Source organism: Melopsittacus undulatus, chromosome 12, assembly GCF_012275295.1.
Source record: "Melopsittacus undulatus isolate bMelUnd1 chromosome 12, bMelUnd1.mat.Z, whole genome shotgun sequence".
Classification (NCBI taxonomy): domain Eukaryota; kingdom Metazoa; phylum Chordata; class Aves; order Psittaciformes; family Psittaculidae; genus Melopsittacus; species Melopsittacus undulatus.
This window is the reverse complement of record NC_047538.1, coordinates 3,267,105-3,287,960: the sequence shown is the minus strand read 5'-3', so window position 1 is coordinate 3,287,960 and position 20,856 is coordinate 3,267,105. Positions and strand designations below refer to the sequence as shown.

General features: G+C 47.6%; 1 protein-coding gene across 7 annotated transcripts in view; it reads left to right on the top strand.

Moving 5' to 3' along the window:
- Positions 1-20,856, top strand: part of EIF4G3 (eukaryotic translation initiation factor 4 gamma 3) — a 149,666-nt gene that overhangs the window by 74,153 nt on the left and 54,657 nt on the right. For 6 of the 7 annotated variants that reach the window (XM_031045709.2, XM_031045703.2, XM_031045708.2 and 3 more), the window contains 5 exons: positions 835-867; positions 9,510-9,689; positions 10,217-10,331; positions 14,017-14,117; positions 16,610-16,732. In XM_031045709.2, the coding sequence (XP_030901569.2) occupies positions 835-867; positions 9,510-9,689; positions 10,217-10,331; positions 14,017-14,117; positions 16,610-16,732 (552 nt within the window). The remainder of the gene's footprint in view (positions 1-834; positions 868-9,509; positions 9,690-10,216; positions 10,332-14,016; positions 14,118-16,609; positions 16,733-20,856) is intronic. The other variant, XM_031045706.2, reaches the window with a different exon arrangement.

The following is a 20,856-nucleotide window of genomic DNA, read 5'->3' as shown; positions in this document are numbered from 1 at the left end:
TTTCTTTATATTTTCCATTTCTTGCATTCATTTTTATTTCTAACACTCAGTTACTTATTGGGAAATGCTTTTAATGTTTACCAAGCATGTGAAAACCTGATTCCTTTCCTCCATGGGGAGCCCAAATGGGTGGGAAAGGGTTTAGTGAGCTTAGGGCTGGGCACCAGGACCTTGTGTTCTCCATCCAAGCTCTCTACCCACTGATGCCTTCAGCTCCCTGGGGACACCGTGAGTTAACCTGTCTTCACTTTCAGATGGGGGTGACAGTTCCAACTCGCTAAGGAGGGTTAGATTGTGAGGTTAAAAGCAAAAGGCTGGAAACAAATGGCATTGTGTGTTTGCATCTTTGCCTTGCAGGGACCTCCCCACGCTTGTCAGGACAATATAGCAGTGCCTGCTTGGCTCTTTACTCCTCTCCAGCCATGAGTTTCCATCCTCCGCTCCCACCAAACGTTTGGAACAGCTCTGAGTCCAGCTGCTTTAACCATTTACCTCCACCTTTGAAACGGCTTGGTTTAAGTTGGGGTTTGGTTTTATTTTGTTCCCCAGGCAGGATAAGGAATGCCTGTGTTCATACCCTGAGCGCCTTTCCAGCAACCAGCAGCTTGGGCTGTTAATCTCCCATCTCCAGCAGCGTGCTCCCCCAGCCACCCGTTGTATCTCAGTCACTGTCTGTCCCTGTCCTGCAGCAAAGCTTTTGACTGTTGTGTGGTGGTTGTTATTTTTTTTCCCTTGTGGGTTTATTTTTGCATAGTGTGACATTTTGGTTTCGTTGTGGTGTTTCTGACTCTTTGTGCCTTTCCTTTTGTGTTTGTTTCTCCCGCCTTTCCTCAGTTTGCAGCGGGGCCTCGACCTGCCCATCACCAGGTACAGTACCTGCCCCTTCGTTATCAACCTAAACTAATTGCTGGGGGAGGAGGGTGGTTGGAGGAGGTTCACCCACTAACCCAGAGCGAAGGCTCGCTTCGGCAACCAGCCCTTAGTAGATGTTAGCACATACATAACCCTGCTAACCAGCTGCCTGCAATGCTCAGTAACACTTCTAATTCTATTGGTGTCACTGCACTCAGTAACCACCCCACTTAATGCTGTTGCCATAGGAGAGGAGAACCTGGAGAGATCTTGTCCAGGTACTGGTGAGATTCGCTTGCCTTGGTCAAGTCAAGACAGTCTAGAAACCTTGCCAACCACTTCCCAAAGTAGATGGTGGTTAAGTTGCCTGAGATGAAGATGTTCACCAGGACTTGGAGTTCACATCCCAGAGAAAATCCTGCTGTTCAAACTCGGAGCAGCAAGGCAGATCACTTCCCAGTCCATGCCTTTCTTGTGCAATACGCCTGGTGATCGGTTACCATTATGTTACAGCTTGATGTTGGTTTTACTTACCCTGTGAAAGCCAGCATTTAGGAATCTTCGTACTGTTCCCATTGCATGACTTGGACTTTTTAAGGAACCACTCCATTAAGAAGAATGAAAATGAGGAATAGCTCATGAAACTCATGGGCAGCACTGAGGAGGGCGGCAGAGATACCCAGAGGACTCCTCACCATCGGGACAGTGCACAGGTCCCTTCTGTCCTGCTCAGGGTGTCCAAAGTTGTCTTTCCTATCAACTCCTACATTGACCACTGCAAACCCCTTTTCCCCTGGCACTGATTTTGCTGCTGTTTGTAGCTTTTGAGAGGACAGAGGTGGTGCTGAGGGGTGGGGGAGAGGAGAAATGGTGTGATGAGTGCAGGAAAGCTCTCCCAGGTCTGGTTGTTTCCATGTCACTGCTTCTTGGCTTGGAAGGAACAGGTTGTTCCCACCGAGTTAAGAGGGAAATAAAACTCCACTGATGTTGGGACAGGGGCTTAAGTCACAGAAGGTTTGTTCCAGGAGGATTATTTTGTTCTCACCTTGCCCCGTTAGTCTGAGCAGTTTCATCCTGTAGAGATGAGCACCTGTGGGGAAGTGCTGTCTCAGGAGAGCAGGTAAGTGTGTTCAGTGGGCACAGGCACCCGAAAGAGCCCATTCTCTTTGGTCCTTCCACCTCAGAGAGCAGCGTGGAGGCAGGCAGCCTTCCAGAGCAGGACAAAACAAAGGCTGAAAGAGCAGAATGAGGCGTTTGCACTTGTTTGCTCCCAGGCAGATGTCATGTGAGGGAGGCAGCAGTTCTGTTTGTGCATGGGAGGGATTGCAGTGACAGCAGTGCTGGTGGTGGAATGTTTGCAGGAGACTGGGCAGGCCAGAATTAGAATCTTGTTTAGATACTTTTGTTCTTGACCTTAACTCCAGGTCTGTGTTTACCCTGGGGGTCACTGAGGACGCATTGGCATCCAGGAGCTGCTGTGTTCTTGCCTAGGTTGTTACGGAGGCAAGTGATGGATTCAGTGTGAGGCTTTTCATATCTCATAGAAATCACTGAGCTCACTGCCAGCAGATTTTGGACCACGGGGATGGAGGCAGCACAGCCTTGGAGGAGGCTGTGCCAGCAACTGGTGGCTTTCCTGGTGTGCCTCTACCACCCGTCTGTTGTAACTTGATTTCAGGCTTGCTTCTGAACCCAGTTACGACCCTGCCTGCAGGTTAGAACTTGTCATTACCAAGAGATTTCCTGCTTTTATCACTACGTATTTAACTGTGCTGCAGACTCTGTTACATGTGAAGTCTGCTTGTAATTATCTGAGGGAAGCTGTTACCATCAGCAAACCATTGCAGGCTTTATTCCCAGCTCTGGCTGTCATGTGCTGGCTCAGGGCAGGCCCACAGAAACCTGGGCTGGACATGAGCTGTTTATTTCTCCCCATCCAAAGCTCTCTGCCCATGGTGTGGGTTGGGGATGGAGAGAGGAGCTTCTGTCCCCGACCCACTTCACCCCAAACCCAAGACCTAGAAGATGCTTGAGACCAACAGGAGTACTAATTCTCCCATGGGAAGCCTTTAACCTGTAACATGAGCAGCTGGGCTTCGAGACTGAGATTTTGTAACCTAAATAGTACTAAATGAGTAAATCAGCCATAGTGCCATTAATATTTCTTGCATCAGCATAACGTGCTCTTCCAAAAAGCAGCAGGAAGATGAGGTTTGCAACGATTCCTGTGTCAGTCCCAGTGTGATTGTGTTAACATGTGCCTCGTATTGATTCTGGGACTTTTTCAGTCAAATAATGGATTGTTCTTTAATGATATTTCCTGTATTATTAGACTCACATTAGTGTGATTTAAGCACCTGATGGTGACTGGCAGCTTTATAAGTGATTTTCTTCTGGATGGGGATGCCTGCCCTGCTGAGTGATGGCCAATTGATGCTGTAGAGAGTGTTATCTAATTCTGTGTAAGAGAAAACAGGAGACCATTCAGGATGCTACACTAAAAGTGACTGGATGCAAATGTAAATAGCTGCAGTGGTCCTCATTAAATACATCTCAGTAACCCTTGATTCCAGTACCATGGCTGCCTGGGAAACCCCTGCAGTGTCTTATTTTATAAGAGAAAGAAAATGAGCGGAACAGGGTGTTCTGTGGTGGTATTTTATCATCCTCTGAACCTCCTGGAGTTCAGCAAGGCCGAGTGCAAGGTCCTGCACCAAAGTCCTGCAATCCCCAGCACAAACACAGGCTGGGTGGGGAAGGGATGGAGCAGCCCTGAGGATAAGGACACGGGGGTGTTGGTCAGTGAGAAGCTCCCCATGACCCGGCTTCAGTGTGGAACTGTTGGGAGCGAGGCCAGAGGAGGCCATGGAGATGCTGTGAGGGCTGGAGCAGCTCTGCTCTGGAGCCAGGCTGAGAGAGCTGGGCTGGGGCAGCCTGGACAAGAGAAGGCTCCTGAAGGGGACACCTGAGAGCAGCTCCAGTGCCTAAAGGGGCTGCAGGAAAGCTGGAGAGGGGCTTGGGACAAGGGCCTGTAGGGACAGGCCAAGGGGAATGGCTTGAACCTGCCCAAGAGAGGGGAGACTGAGCTGAGCTCTTAGGCAGAAGTTCTTCCCTGTGAGGGTGCTGAGGCGCTGGCACAGGGTGCCCAGAGAAGCTGTGGCTGCCCCATCCCTGGCAGTGCTCAAGGCCAGGTTGGACACAGGGGCTTGGAGCAAGCTGCTCTGGTGGAAGGGGTCCCTGCCCGTGGCAGGGGTTGGAGCTGGATGAGCTTTAAGGTCCCTTCCAACACAAACCAGGCTGCGATTCTGTGATTTTGAAATACACTCTCAGCTCGAGGTTTACTCAAAATCATAGCAGATATAGCTACAGCTTTGCCTAGATTGTTTCTCCATTTCCCTCTTTGTGCATGGAGCATCCCTGGTTTTCCTTCTCTCTATATAAGGATCTTCAGTCACTTTGTTGCTTTTGAGCCTCATGAAACACAATTGAAAATAGCAGTTTTCTTCTAATCTGAAGTCCAGAATGTAGAATAACCCTCAATTTGAGAAGTACTTCAGGAGCATCTGGCTTATTTTAAAATGGATGCTCAGAAGAGGCCAGTGTAATTAGAAACAGAAATAAGAAGAAGTATAAACTGAAATGTCATCGTTCCCTTTCTGCCTTGTAATTGTATTTGAGATGAGTTTGCTGGGGATAGCAGACAAAGTTAGTTTGAGGTTACTGGTGTAGTTTGTTCCAGTTTTAGCTTGGGGTTACTCCAGTTCTTTTGGGTACAGTTTATACAACAGAAAGTTGGGCTGGGCCGTGTGCTGTTGTTAAAAAGCCTTGTGATTTGGAGAGAGCAGGAATCCACTCCCTGAGCTGACTCAAGACCGACTGTTTGGTAGCTTTGGGCAGTATCTCAGGTTAGAAAGAGGGTAGAAACGGCTGCCATGGGCATGTCTGTCTTCATCCGTGAGCATGTACTGGAGCTGCCAGTTCTAAATCCCACACATGACACAAAAAGGTTTTTTTTCACCCAGTTTTATCATTTAGCAGGTAATAAAACTGGGAGGGGTGGGGGGAAAGTTGTGTGCTGTGTGCCCCCAAAGGGCTGCACTGGGATGCTGGTGGCCATCGGGGAAGGAAGACTTGGACCTGGGGGCTTCCTTCTGCACCTCCTGCTTCTGGCACCAGCTTTTGTCTCAAGGCTGCAGCTCCTCAGCTGAGCCCTGGTGCCTGTGTTCAAGTTTGAAGGCTCAAATACAATGTGCCAGTGCTGGTGTGTAAGCAGCAGACGTGGTTCCTGCTGTATCGCCTGTGCAGGTACCTCAGGGTCAGGTTATCCCATCAGGAAAACTGGTGGGATAAAAAGACTAAAACTTAATCACAGGCTTGTCCCAGGGTAGGAGAAGCTTAATTGAAGCAGTGATTTTTGATTTGATTTGATAGCATTGATGACAACTTGTGGAGCTTTCCCTTTGGTCCCTTTCCCTGCTGCCTTCTGCAGGGCTCTGTGGACCCATCGCAGCTGCCAGCCTTGATCCGTGCCTGCACACATTGTGTTAGATGGGCTAAGCTTAGCATAGGTTGGGTTTCAGTGCTCTTCCCACAAGTTTATTTCCCAGTGAAGCTTTTAGAGCGCAGGGGGAGTTACTCCACAGACATTTCACTGGAAGAAACAGCTTAGAAACAGAGTGTAAAGAGAAAATCAATTGAAATGCAGTGGTGGTTCAGCAGGAGGAGGTTGTGCTCTTTGCTCATTGATTTTTGTGGAGGCCTCTTGTCTGCCTGGTCCTCAACAGACTTTTGACACAGGGTCTTGTGGGAGGAAAATCAAGCAGGAGAAGATGATGGTTAATAAAAGGATATTGGAGTGTTCATATGTAAGGAGCGACTAAGAGGTAAATGGCAGGGTAGTGCTGAGAGGGGTGGGCAGGAGGTGAGTAGCGGGTATCTAAAGGAGCTACAGGAAAGCTGGAGAGGGGCTTGGGACAAGGGCCTGTAGGGACAGGCCAAGGGGAATGGCTTGAACCTGCCCGAGGGGAGACTGAGCTGAGCTCTTAGGCAGAAGCTCTTCCCTGTGAGGGTGCTGAGGCGCTGGCACAGGGTGCCCAGAGAAGCTGTGGCTGCCCCATCCCTGGCAGTGTTCAAGGCCAGGTTGGACACAGGGGCTTGGAGCAGCTGCTCCAGTGGAAGGGGTCCCTGCCTGTGGCAGGGGGTGGGGCTGGAGGAGCTTTAAGGTCCCTTCCAACACAAACCAGGCTGGGATTGTGTGATGAGAACTTCGTAAATGAGGAGGCTGAAAGAGTTGAGCTTTAGGCAGCCGATAAAAGCAAAGTCTGAGAAGGGTTTCCATGTGCTCTTCCGTAAGTGTATGAAGGGAGTAACCCTCAGAAGAGAGACGTTAAAGACCATATTGCTGACTCCACAGTGACCCAAGAAATTCCCCTGTAACTGAGTTGGAAAGGTAAGGGATGGGACCGTGACCTGAGGACCATGGTTCAGGTCCTCAGTGGATGCTGCGTGGCTGTGTAGCCAGTTTGACCATCATTAGACATTGCTGCACTTCATCTTTGCAGGACATAGTCAAGGAAGGGTGGATGAAACCTATCAGAAGCCTTGCTGTGGCCCAGGATTCCTTCTTCAGGTCCTGGGTAGGTTCTGTGCGTGCTCCACTCTCAAATCCTGCACTTTTTAGAAGCAAAAGAGACAAAATGGATCTGATTTTAATCTCCCAGTGTTCTCCTATGGGACATGGAGTGTTACTGGAGAACACTGCTTGTGCAGGCATCTGTTGGACCTCCCACAACCAATTTTTCAGCAAAGCAGGTCAGAATAGTGAAGCATTTCTAAGAATGAACGTTGCTAACTGAGCCTTGGAGGGACAGCAACAAGGACAGAGCAGAAACCAGTCTGGCAGCCAGCTGATGCTTGTTTGGAACAGTAAAACCCACTGAAAAGGGATGCTCAGTGCTCTGATGGTACCTGATTTTCTTGTGGAGTTTAGTGGAGGAGCTACAACTGATTCAGACTTTGCTGAGAGATCTCTGGTTGGCTCTTCCAAAAGCATCTGGTGCTCTTGTTTTGGAACAATGGATCTGCTTTTCTTCCTGCTGTGTCTTCCTCATAGTAATGAAGTCCTCCTTCTTTCTCCATCTCTACCTCTGCAATGGTGTGGGCAGTGCAGAGTGGTTTTGAGGGGCTGGAGGGCTTAAAATGGATTTCCTCATTGGAGGCGCTGCTTCTGGTGTGGAACAGCTTAGCACTACCATGGGGTGCTTGATACTTAATGGAGGAGTGAGCCTGTGCCGCACACCACCCGTGTTGGTGCACAGAGGTGCTGTCCTATGGCCGGAGAGAGCCTGCTTGTGTTCCTTAGATGGAGTTTCTTCAGTGTGCTACCCCAGCAGGTAACATCTGAAAGCTCTCCATGAACAGGAGTTTCTGTTGCTGTAAGTTCTTCTCCTATGGTTTTGGTGCTGGTGGTAGCAGTTTCCTAGGTACAGCAGGGACCTGAGGAGCAGAGCTCACATCTGGAGCTCACATGGGCCAGGACTCCCATCTCTTGCACTGAAGCTTTTCTGTGCTGCCCTGTGGACACTGTTGCTGTCAGCAGAGGCAGGTCTCACTTCAACCTCCAGCCCATTTCACTCTGTGTGAATACGGAATCCTGGTGGCTGTTGACTTTTCCAGCCCCACTCTGGGACACTTCCTGTGTAACAGGTTAGGAACAGTTATTATTCAGAAGGAAGAAAGGATTTTCCTCTTTCTAGTGTCTTTGGATAATGAAATGTTGGAGACTCTGGTTGTTCTCCCCATAAATTCAGCATATGCCCTTGGTTCCTGCGACACTCCTGTGGTTCCCCATATCTAGACAGCCACAGTTTTGGTTAATGCAGGAGCATGGCAGTGTGTTGCTCTTCTGCTTTCCTTTCTTCACCCTCCCAACCAAGTTTTTCTCCCCAAACAGTCGCCTTCTGGTTCAGGTCACACTTGGAGCATGCTGGGGACAATTCTTCATCCAGTTGAACAGGGCTGGATGTAAAAGCATCTGGATTTGTGAGATGGAGTCATCCCTGGCTTTCCTGGAGACATCATTTGCTATGGGGTATCATAAAGTCTTCAGCAGCATCAGAATGACCATGTTGAGCTCGTTGTCACGTCAAGTATAGAGGCATCACAGCTTCCTTCTGCCATACCCTGTTCTTCCCAAATGCCGAGGCAGATGAGCCCAGCTCATTCCTTTATTCCTTCCTCTCTTTTCTTCTCCCCACTCACGATGCAGTTGCTCACAGACTGCTCCCATCAATGCACTTCATCCCTCAGCAGTCTTCAGTGTGCTGTGTCATGACCTAATCATGATTATTGTTTTGCTTAACACTTGGCATTTCTTATCCTTCCAGTCTTGGTGCAGAAATGGAGACCAAACCCAAGATGTGAGCAAGGGTTTCTGCTTCATCTGCTGTCTCTGTAGCACTGAAAGAGACCAGAAAGGAAGACGTTTGCTGTTTAGGAACAGAGTAACCATAGCATCTCTCTGTAGCATCACATTTTGTGCAGTTTACTGTGGTTTGGTTGGGTTTTTTCTTTTTTTTTTCTTTAAATTTTTATACTTCCATATTAAACTATTCCAGCAGTTTCTGACCCCTCCATCGGGATTCAGGTACAAGAGTCCTTCGTGCCAGTTCAGTGTCTTTTTCGTGGTGTTCCTCTAAGAAGTTAGTCAAGGCAGGGTAGCAAAGTGAATGGAATTGTGTGCAACTAGGGTGCATGTTATATCCTATTCCTTCCTACTGATCTGTAAGCTGTTCCATTGGCTTTCTTTCTGTTTCCTGCTGCTTTCTTGCTTCGTTCTTGAAGGGAGGATTCAGACCTATACAGGTAATTTTAACTCCTGGTTCTGCATGGCATAAGTGTCTCTATCACTTGTATCATTACTCCGTTAGTGAATGCGTTGATGTCTGATGCATATCTTACCAAAACCTGAGTTTCAAGATTGCAAAGACTCCAGAGTAAGGTCTTCCAGTGCCATGAATGCTCCATCCCAGGAATACCGATGCCTTTTCCCAGCGCGTAAGGCTTGAGGATGGAGCGTGTTCCAGGGGGTTGCTTGGTTTCCTGGACCTGGTCCATCTGCGTGGGGCATCACTTCATGCACACGTGGTAGAAGAGTTTGGTACCACCCTGGAAAGAGGTTGCCACCTTTCTGAAAACAGAGGGCAAGACAAGTCATCTGCTTCAGTTTGTGTAAAGCAGAGGCACGAGGCACCTCTGGCCTTGCTAAAATCTGGCTTTAGAACTGTTCTGGAGCTGTATTGGAATATTCATTCGCAAGCACATTTCTAAAGGTGTTTTTTGGCAGCCAACCCACCTTATCAGAACTATATTTGACAGAAGTCGTTTTTCTGGCGTTCACGCTGGAAGTCGACCTGTGTAATCCAGCAGCTCCAAACTCATCGCTCTTGGAGCTGAACGGTTCTTACCTTCCTTCTCCATGTGAACGGAAGGCTGGAGCATGAGCTGGCGGTTTACAGCTAAGCAGAAACTGTCCTGCAGTTTTCTGAACGTGTGGCAACCCTTTGAAAGTAGTATGAGAATTCTAATGTCATAATGGTATTTCCAGTTGTTGCCCAGGAGGCCTGACCAGTTCTTTCCTTTCTCTCCCCCTGCCCTAGTTTTTTCAGAGGCCTCAGATCCAGCCTCCAAGAGCCACCATCCAGAACAGCAGCCCTTCCATCCGTCCTGGTGCGCAGACCCCCACGGCGGTGTATCAAACCAACCAGCACATCATGATGGTTAATCACCTGCCAATGCCCTACCCGATGCCTCAGGGCCCCCAGTACTGTATACCACAGGTAACAAAGCCCTTATCCCAGCACTTAAAGGACTGCAGAGCAATGTTGGCTCCATCTGGATCTTCTCAAGGCTTGGTGCAGAGTTAGGGGGTGTGTGTGAAGTGAAGCTGGTAGATGCATATTTAGCCTCTGTCCTTCTGTATGAAGTATTTGTTGTTCTGTGTGTGGAGGCAGGAAGCATAAATTAATGCAAGGTTTTGAGGTCCCCCTCAAAACCAGTGTGAAACTGAGCTCCTGGAGAACGTTCAGTGCTATAAATGTGTCTGAATCGACTTAGTAGATCTGCAGCTATGAAAGCCTGGGCCTCATCACAACACAACAGTGCTGGAATCAGGATTTACTACTTCAGCTCTTGAGTCCTTGTCTGTCTGACACAGCTTTAGCTCTCTTCTATTCTTCTGACAGTAATCTATGATGAATCAGTTTGCTAATCAGATCCCTTGTTGATTCAGGGGCTTGATTACAGGTTCTGTGTGCAACAGTTGCCCAACTCCATGTAAACTAATGGCAATTTTTCCTCCTTCTAGTATCGTCACAGTGGCCCTCCGTATGTCGGGCCCCCGCAGCAGTATCCCGTTCAGCCACCAGGACCAGGACCCTTTTATCCAGGACCAGGTCCTGGAGAATTCCCCAATGCCTACGGTAAGTTCAGCTTGGAGAATTCCTCTCAAGTATCTTGCTGTTGTCAAGCTGAAGATTTAAAATAGCAAAATGGATTAGCATGTGTTTGCACTTCAAATAGCTGCTCAGTTGGGTTGTGGCACAGCCCTTATTATTCAGTCCTGAAAAAACACAATAACAGAGTGTTGTTTGTAGGAGCACTTGAGGATAGGCTGCAGCTCACAGAGCTACCTGTAATCACCCATGAGCAAGAATGGGGGCTCCTTGTTATTCCCTGCTGAAGCATTATTATTTATTAAGGCATTGTGAATGCAACTGGCAGCTCCAGTTTCCATTGAGCCATGCCCTGAACATGCTCACAGCAGTTAATGTTTCTTACCCCTTTGTTCTCTGTTGGTGTTTAGAGGAGCCATGTGGTTTGATTCACTGATCTTATGCTGTGAAGGTCAAGTTAGTCCAGTCAAACAGTTTGTAACTCATGGACAGGCTGAAATTTGCCCTTTTAATGGGCAAATCCTGGTCTTGCCTTTTCTGAAGCAAAAGGTTTGGGAGATAGCCTGACATCATGTGTGTGCTGTTGTTGTTTGACACACAATGGTCAGTGGGTTTGATTGACTATTGAGCTTCAAAGCTGCACCTAAATATCCCAAGGCTGCATCTTGCTGGTCCTTGACTCCTCCAGGACCTCACAACCACCTCTTATTTGGGTCCCAGCCTGCAGACCCTGTGTAGCAGTGGGGGACTGTCCTTCAGTATCCTGTGACACCTCTTGGCAATCCTCTTTTACATTTAAGTCCTTTCATAGTAATTTCCAGTGTGGTGCCATGTACAATATATATCATATTTATATCACAATCCCTGTAAGGTTTTCAGTGGCATCTGTATTTTGGTATTTAAATCAGCTCCTGCAAGCTAGAGTTGAATGAGATGCAGAATTAGATATCCTGCAGTCAAGTTTATCACTTCTTTATTTACCTTCCCTTGCTCATTTATGGAAACATTTGGGAAAGCCACCAGGAGGATTCTAGTCATCACCCTGTTGTAATGTTTTGTGGGGGTTTTCTAAGGGTTTTCACCTCTCAATATCAAATTGGAGGTATTTTGTTCAGTCTCATTGCTACCTGCCCACGCACGGCCTGTAATCTGTTGGGGGCAGAGATTTTATCAGCTTCCCATGCAGCTTCAGGCTTTAGCTGTTGGTATGTTGGAGCCTTAGAAGTGAAGGATCACCTTCCAGGCTGAACAGTGACAACCCCTTATTGCTGGCAGAATTGCATGTTTGCTCTTCACAAATCCACATTCCTTTTAAAGGGGAGAAAAGCCTCAGTTGCTTCTCTACTTGTCATCTTTTTCCCTCCCTTCTTTCCTTTCCTTTTCTTGGTGTATATAGAGCTAACGGACTCCTTTGACAGGCTGCCACAAAGCGTTCAAACCTGGTTATGTAGCTCCTGAGTAAAAGGAGGGAGAGCAATTAGAAGGCAGCTGGTTCCTGTTTGCTTATTCTAGTAATAATAAAGAGCAGAAATACTGCTCTGGCTCTTTAAATCTGATCCACTAAAGGAGGAAATTGCCTGGTATTCCTCATTTTTCCTGCCATTACAGGTCTGCTCTCTTGCTTTCTGCTTGCACAACACCGTTTGTCTGTCCTCACTCCTGCAGTGAAGAGAAGGTTCCCTTCTGGTCCCTTTCTGCTCCTGAAGGCGCCTGGTTTCTTGCACAGAGACTGTCACCATTCAGTCCCAGCTTGCTTTTAGGTTGCTGTGTCTGCAGAGTGTCAGTGGGTGAAGCTGGAGCTCTCCATTGTGCCAAGAGTTTTCCAGGCAGAGCAGGGTTAGCCAGGGAAGTGGGTGACGTTTGCCTGTGCTCATCCACCCTTCCCTCCCATTGCATCCTTGCTATTTATATAGGGACTGGCAGTGTCTCACTAGGAACTGCTCTGGGAGACAAGGAGATCTATGACACAGGCATGGATAATGCTGTTGGCAGTGGTCTTGGCCATAAACCTCAGGACTTCGTAGCCAGTGTGGCTGCTAGATGTGAAATCACTGCAGTTTGGCAGGCTGAAAAGAAGGGGGAAGGGAAAGTACTGCAGAGGACAAAACCTGGGGCGATGGACAGTGCATCCTCTGTAATTGTCTCAGTTTTGCAGTGTGTCATCATTTGATATCAGTGAGTTTCTGTGCTGCATCAGGAATGTTGCAGCACATGAGGACAGGATGAATGGAAAGGAAGGAGAATAAAACTTGGGTGCTGCTGAACTGGGAACAAAACAGGAACAAACCCCAGAGCACAGAGGACAGAGCTGCACTGAAAATTGCACTTTATTGCACTTGGTCTGTTGCCACAGGAGCTGTATTTCTGCCCAGAAGTTACTCTTGCTTTTCGGGATTCCTTCCTTGAGGTCCTTCTGTGGCTCAGTTCAAGGCAGGGATCACCTCACAGGCTGTCTGATTAGATCTGGTTTCTAGGAAACTGGAAATCAAGATGAGGAGCACATCCCCAGGCTTGTTCCTGTTATCCAAGCTCATGCTGTTCACCTGGCCAGCTTGGCCAAAGCAGCACTTGGAAGAGTTTGAGTTTTCATCACTGTTCTTAAGGAGAGAGGCAGGAGGGTTCTTCCTTCCCAAGCTGTAGGAACTCTTTCAAGGCCAGGTTGGACACAGGGGCTTGGAGCAGCTGCTCCAGTGGAAGGGGTCCCTGCCCGTGGCAGGGGTTGGAGCTGGAGGAGCTTTAAGGTCCCTTTAACCCAAACCAGTCTGGGAGTCTGTGACAGAGACATTTGTGCCCTGAGGCCAGATCTGAAGTCACTGGAGTTCACAATAAGAAGTTTATTGAATCATTTAGGCCACTTTAACTGCAGCATCCAGGGTGCAATTTGGCCGGCTGAGCTTTCCACAGCCCAGGCAATGCTCTGTGCTCCTTGCCCACTATCTCAGCAGAGAAACGTTCTCCCTCTGAGCGTGCAAACAGGAGCCTGCTCTGAGCTTTTGCTTCCCAGTTCCCAGTTTAAGGAATTGCAGGCTTTGAAACTGTAGATCGGATTGGGCTGGGCTGCCTTCATTCACTGTCTTGGATTTCACCATTTACTTGTGATAGCAATAACCTCCTGTTCAGATTGCAGACATGCAGCTCATTCCCATTTAAAGGCTGGTTCAGTTGAGGATGAGTGATATTGCTCCAGACACAAGCACAGACAGGCAGTCCTGTGGCATTCATGCCTGGAAGGAAGGAAACCCAGTGCCATCTTCCGTGTTCCCTGATGTCTGATCCGCAGGCAGAAGACTGCTCTACAAGGCCACCTTTATATCTGGTTTTAAAGCACTTGGTCATTCTGAGCCAGTCTTACTGCAGACAGAAAAGCCTAATGAAACTACATTGGGTAGTATGAATGTAATCATCAACATGGTGTAATTCCACAATAAACCTGGTTGTGCTGTTTCCGTGTGCAACATGAGGAGAACATTGCTTGTAATTGTGTTTGTGTTCATAGAGATAAGAAATGAAACAGGGACTTCATCAGTGTCGTGATGGAGTAACAGCTCCTGGTTTGGTGGCAGTGGGGAAGAGCAAAACACAGACCAGGCAGATGCTTGTAGTTGTGGGGGTGTGGAGGGAGGGAGGAGCACATGGATCTGGTTTACATCATGCATATGGTTTAGTTTCATTAATAGACTTTTCCCCTCTTGTTTCTGTTGTTCTCTCCCAGGAACACCTTTCTACCCAAGTCAGCCAGTGTATCAGTCAGCACCCATCATAGTGCCTACACAGCAGCAGCAGCCTCCACCAGCTAAAAGAGAGAAAAAAACGGTGAGTGGTGGTCATGGATTGGTACATCCCACCCGAGATCTGTCCTGGTTGTAAGCTTGAAGGAAGTTAATGACCATCTTTGGCTTAAAACTGAGCTTTGGCATCACAGAGAGACCAGGTTTTACACCTGAACTGTGATTAAACACTGCACAATGCTGCAAGTGTCTGATTGCTGATTTTGGGGGGGGGGGGGATTTTCTGCTCTGGGTTTGTGACATCTCAGCCAGACAAAAAGGAAAAGGTTTTTAGAGGTTTTGCAGTGAGCATGAATGAAAACCAGTGCTGGGTGCCCAGGCCTGGCCCCTCTGCTGCTGCCTGTGCTGCTGCTTTGAGCTGTACCAGTGAACAGACTGGGATCCGTTTGAGAGAGTGTTGGGAATTGGTTGAAACTGACTAAACAGAAATAGGTTTTGCCTTGGAAAAGGCAGAAACCCAGCAAGTTGTGGGGAGGCTTGAAAGAACCTGAATATGTGAAAGTGATGAGGGATTTGGAGAGCACACTTTCTCACTTCCCAGTTCACTGGGGAGAGCTTGAGAGGGGCAGATTATTGGATTATCACTGGATTATTAGTGCAGGTGGATGATGGAAGGGAATAGTAAAGGCACACTGAGAGAATGTAGCATTTAAACAGAGTTCAGGGTGGTCTTAAACTTGTGGATGGATCTTTTCTATACATTTGAAAAGGGAATTGCTTTACATCACTGCGTGTTTTTGGAGCAGTTGGAAAGCCCTCAAAGAACTGTTTCCAAAGAGAGGAGGGGCAGGAAAGGGACTTGTATGTGTCTCAAAATGCAGGATATTTGTATCTTTGAGTTTCAAAGATGGTCTGAGATGAAGTTTGAGTTGGGAAACTGGGAGAGCTGAACAATGTGTTCGCTGGGCTTGTGAGAATGGCTTTTCTTGTAGCTGCTGTCAGCAAAGGGTGAGGCAGCTCTTGCCACCTCCTCGCTAGGCCTGAGGAGTTTCTTCTCAACATCCAGAGCACAGCATGGCCACATCATTGATGCTGCTTGAAACGCAGAGACATTCAGAAACCCTCAGCTGTGGTTCAGGCACTTTCATGCCAGGGAAGCCAAGTTCTCCGAAGCGGAAAGGCAAAAGGTTTTTTAAATGCCTGAACTGTTTGCTCTGAATGCTCTGTTCCAGTTTGCTAATTGGGGTTGGGACTGAAGACATGAGGGAAATGAAAGAAAAACTAAACATATATACATACACATGCCCTTATGCGCCATTAAGTGAGCATTTGCGTCCTACAAACCATCAACCAGGGAATGTTTTAATGCCATTAACTGGTCACTGGGAGGAGGAGAGGGCAGAGATTCAGGCCAGCTCCTAAGTCCTTGTGCTGTGGTTGATGAAAGGTTTTAGCAGCAAACCTCCATCAAAACTAAGAGAGGAGCACATCTTGCCAGCATCCCAAGCACCATGTGTGTATCTATCATAGATCAAAGAGCCAAGAAGGATCACACTGAAGTGGGTAAATCACAAACCCCATCTGCAGCTCCTGACTTTGTATGGTGCTGATAAAAGCCTGGTGCTTTCCAGGGAGCCCCCAGCCCTCAGAAGGATCGTGTCTTTTGGTTGTGCATCGTGCTCAGCATGATGGGGACCTCAGCACCAATTTCAATAGAGTTTAAACCAGGAGCTTCTGAGGGGGACAAGCAGCAGAACTGTCTTCAGGCTTGGGGAAATCGTTAACTCTTGTATTGAAGATTAAAAGCTCTGTTTCGGATTGACCCAGGCAGCGTGACTGTTCCTGTGTTCAGTGACTCAGATCGGCTCAAGTGTCAGTTGAGGATTCAAACGCGTGTGCTCTTGAGTGGTTTATTTTGGAAGATGTTTTTCCTTTCCCATTTTGGGGCCGTGAAGAGTCTCAAACCCAGGCTCGTTTCCTAAATGCTGATGAGTTTCACAGGACTTGAGTTTGCTCTTGCGGTTTCCCTTTCCTCCACTCAGTGTTTTTTGGTTGATTCCCTCTGTTCTCTTGGTGTGACTCTTCCCAGCTTGGAAGGGAAAAGCAGGAAGAGCTGATTGGCTTTCCCCCTTCACCAGCAGCTGGCTTGGCAAGGTCACTGGATTCCAAATCGGGGTAAAACAGGGCCTTTTCGTTTTAATTCTTGCACTTTCCACTGGCTGGCAAATGAGTCCTGTAGCAAAACTGTCCGATAGATTTTCTAAGCTGCAGTAAACTCCTTATCCAGCAGTAGGGACCGTGCTCTGAATTACAGGGTCACACACTGGGTGCAGGTATTTAGACCTAACTGGTGTGGTGTTCTGATTAGATTAGAGATTAAGGGATTAATTTAGATACCAGGCATTTCAAGTTATCAAAACACCACATTCCAGCATTCCTGCAGAGCATCAGCTCAACCCAGAGCAGCTCCTACTGAGTGTCATGGAATTACAGCCTGTCCATGTCTCCTCTCCATAAACCCCAAGGAGTGCATAGTGGGAGGACTCACTTGAATCCTTTCTCTGTTCAATACTGTAGATCCGAATCCGGGATCCCAACCAGGGAGGCAAAGATATCACAGAAGAAATCATGTCTGGTGGGGGCAGCAGGAATCCAACGCCTCCCATTGTGAGACCCACCTCCACACCGACTCCACCTCAGGTAAGGAACTGGCCCTGTAGCCCTCTCCCAGTGATACTTGCTTTGCTTTGCTGGTTGTTAGAGCCAAACCCTACATCTCCCATCCACACCACCCCTCACCTCCAACACCTGAATGGTCCTAAATTGTCAGTGTTCTGCAAGGATTTGTTTTCTCCCCTCCAAATTCAGTCACCTTTACCATTTTTACATTTCCAAGCCTTTAGCTTGGAAAACGTGGAGCTGCAGCAATGCTGCTTGTTGCCCATCCCTGCTTCTGCATCAGCCATAGATTTTAGAGCTTGTAAAGACTTCCAGTGTTAAAGGAGAAGTGAGAAATGTGTACTTGAGGAAAGTCCACCTCATGCATGTGAATGATTATATATCCATGCTAATGTCTTTCTGCCTTAGTGGTGTTGTTTTAGAGTCACCGGAATGCCCGTAGCTCAGGAATTGTGTCACAGAACTGGGATAAATCTATTGCACATTTGGTCTCTACCTGTTCAGCCTTAAAATATGCATTTTTTCTGATGTAGGAAAAAGCATAAATATCCCAAAGTGACACTTTCCGTAGCTCATAAATCTTCCTGACACACACCTTTGAGTTTGAGCCTTTGTAGGTCTCTGTATCCTGCTCCACCTGGGAAGTCCATGTGGAATGTCTGGAAATTAAACTGATGGGAAATGCAGGTCTGTTCTAGTCCTTTGGGAGCCAGGGCCCTGCAGACCAGCGGAGCTGACGTGAGCCTAGGTCCACCATGACGTGAGCTGCTGGAGCTGGAAGTGGCCGTGTTACCTAACCAGGACATGATTTCTGACCAGCCTTCCCCACCTGCAGCAGGAAGAGATGATGCCTCTTTGATCTCTCCCCATATCATCAGAGGTGGAGAGGCTGTGGTCCTCTTCCCACCTCCCAGCTCTTGACTTCATACATCCTCTTAGTTCTCCCTCTCTTCTGGGAGAGATGCTGCTAAACTGGAAAGGTTTTGAACAACTGGAGAAGAAACTCCAACTTGGAAGTTGGCTGTGTTTTGTTGGAGGCTCTTGTCCACTACTTGAATTAGAAGACATGAAGGTTCTCCTGTGATGGGTAGGCTTTTGATCAGAGCCTGGCTGAGGCTGGGGTGCAGTTTCCTCTTCTTCCAAAGTTCTCCCCTGTTCAATGTCCCCAGGTTTTGTTAGCTTGCAGGTAAACCAGCCTTTCCTGAGCTGAAACCTTGTTTCACCTCTGTGTCTGGGTAGTTCTGCTGCTGTGGCAGGAGCACAAGTGCACCTTGAGACAGCCTGTGCTGGAGTGGGAGCTCGAGGTTACATCTGAGCCAGTGAAATCATAACAGTAAGAGCCTGGCCTGCAGATCTGTCCCTTGAGGCCAACAGGATAGTTACAGGTTTTAGCCATCACCCTGCTTCAGTCACATCCTTTTGTCATGTGAAGGCATCACTTGTGGGTCACCTGCTTTCTCCTGCTGGTCTCCATCGTGGGAAGCAGCAGCAGGACACCTCGAGCAGCTCCTGGTTCTGCAACAAAGGTGTGAGATGTTCAATTGGCAGAAGCTGTTTTCTGCCACAGGGTTTCTGGTCTGGGGATCTGTGACTAGAGCTCAAAGGGGAGAGAACCCAGAGCTGGTTACATGTAGAATCAATCAGACTTTTCCAAGCCTTTTCCATCAGAGGAGACACTAGAGATGCCAAGCATTTGCCTGCTGGTGAGATCCCCTTCCGATTATCTCATACTGAATGACTTTCCCCATTAGAAGGGTGGAAGAGCTGAAAGCAGCCAGGTTTCAGGTCGTGTCTATGCATGGTGCAGCTAATTCAGGCACTTTATGGATCACTTTGGCATTCTGAAAGCTATTTTAAGATTCCACAATTAAGTCAAACAGGACAAAATGAATGTTTTTCAAGAGGAGGTTAATAGACATGAATTTTGATCAGCTGTAATTCAGATGCAGAGCACAGCAGTGATGTCCAATCATCTCCTCTGCGTAAGGTATGCAAATACTTCATTGTTTAATATCCAGGCTTCGTTCTGATGAGGTACTTGGAACCACTTTTGTTAATCACAGAAGAGCTCTGGAATAGTGCTCACTAGAAAAAGTTCATTAGTGTAACATAACTGAAAATTAAAGCCCACTTAAGCCAGGAAATTCAAAGTTATTGTCCCAACATCATCTCCAATTCATTTCTTTGGAGCAAGTTTAGTATCTTGAATGAAATGAGATTGTGCCTTAATAACTGCTCAGTGCCTGAATTCCAGGAGTGGAATGTTCCAGTAGTGGATGTTACAGTGTTGAACAGCCTAAAATCAGTAAACTTTAAATATTCATAGGCTCATCACAGAATCCCAGACTGGTTTGTGTTGGAAGGGACCTCAAATCACATCCAGCTCCAACCCCTGCCACGGGCAGGGACCCCTTCCACTGGAGCAGCTGCTCCAAGCCCCTGTGTCCAACCTGGCCTTGAACACTGCCAGGGATGGGGCAGCCACAGCTTCTCTGGGCACCCTGTGCCAGCGCCTCAGCACCCTCACAGGGAACAGCTTCTGCCTAAGAGCTCATCTCAGTCTCCCCTCTCTTGGGCAGGTTCAAGCCATTCCCCTTGGCAGCAGCGTTACCGGTGTCTTGTTCCACCCCCCCTTGGGATCAAACCCTGCACATTGGGATGGTTAATGAGATCTCACCTGGTTGAACACTCAAAAGGGTGGATCTGGTCTGAATTTGGGTAATGCTCCTTTTATATTGACTGCCAGTGTCTGATTCTGGAATCTCTTTATTTATACGCATGGAGAAAATCTTGCTCAAGAAGGGCATGGAAGGCACTGCTGTAGACCAGTCCCTGACCCAAATTCAAGAAGCCTTTTACAATAATAACAGTAGCAGTAGTAATAATAGATTTCAAACAATTGGGGATTTTTCCTTTAGATTTGGATTACTTTTTTAACTGACCCACCCTAACCCTGAAACTTTGACAGCCCAAACCCAGAGCACCCTCTCCTCTCAGCAGATCAGATGCTTAACACCAAAAGAGCACTGAAGTTGTGTCTCAGACAAGCAAGACTCAAGCCACGAGGTTTTCAGCCCTTTCCATGCTTTTTGTACCTCCTGCTTTGTAGTTGACCAGAAAGTGCTTTAGATGGAGCCTTCCCAGCACCCCCACAGTGGTGCTGAAGTGGTTTAAAGTTCCTGCAAGGGAAGCTGGCAGTAAGGCATTACTTATGTGTTTCTAGGTGCTATTATTTATGTTTCTAGCTGAATGCTATTTTTCATGCTATATATTTTACTGGGAAGATAAATAAACCCTGGGACCACATATGGAATCTGGTCTTGGTGTTTACTCACCAGTCCCTAACATAGAAGAGCACCTTTGAAAGGGTGAGAAATGCTCTCATTTTCCTGGGGAACCTCTTCCAAGTGTCAATGAGTTCGTTGTCACACTTTGGGCTTCTCAATTCACAGCTGCAGTAGGATAGAGTAACGCAGAGCAACTTTTAGCATCATAAATCATGAGAGTAATTTTCAATGGTGTTTTTCCTTGGAAAGTCTCTGCATGCTCCAGGTTGAAGCCACGAGCCTGGAAGGGTCAGTCCTTCACTCCCATTTCTATTACTTACTGATACTGTTCCCACAAAACAAAGGAATGTTTTCCAAAGGTCTTAACAAAACCAGTTTTCTGACCCAGGAAGTTTCCAGGCTTACAGGCTCCTTGTCCGCCAGTCTCGCTTGGTCCCTGTCATTCTCATCACATTCCCCTTTTTCCCCACTGCTTTCATCCATAAATTTTACATGAAATGAAACAGGATGAGGGGAAAGCCTTCTCCAGACTGGCTCATGTGTGAAACTGTGTTTTCTTTGGCTTCCTCCCTCTTATGCTGGAGGTCGGGATGCAATTCCTCAAGCATCCTTCAGCCAATTTCATCAGGCTCCTTCCAGGAAGAGCAATCCCAAATAAAATCTCAACCCTTCACCCCTCTTGCTTAGATCTCTCTTTTTGCAGATGTGCTTTTTCCCAGTGCTCCTTTACCTATGTCCTGAAATAGTGAGAAGTGTCCTATTGAAGATAGTTCACTCCTTAAGCTGCACTGTTCAGATGAAATGACTGGAAATGGGAGGAAAAAGCAGTCCCAGGTAGAGGAGCAGGTTGCCAGAGAG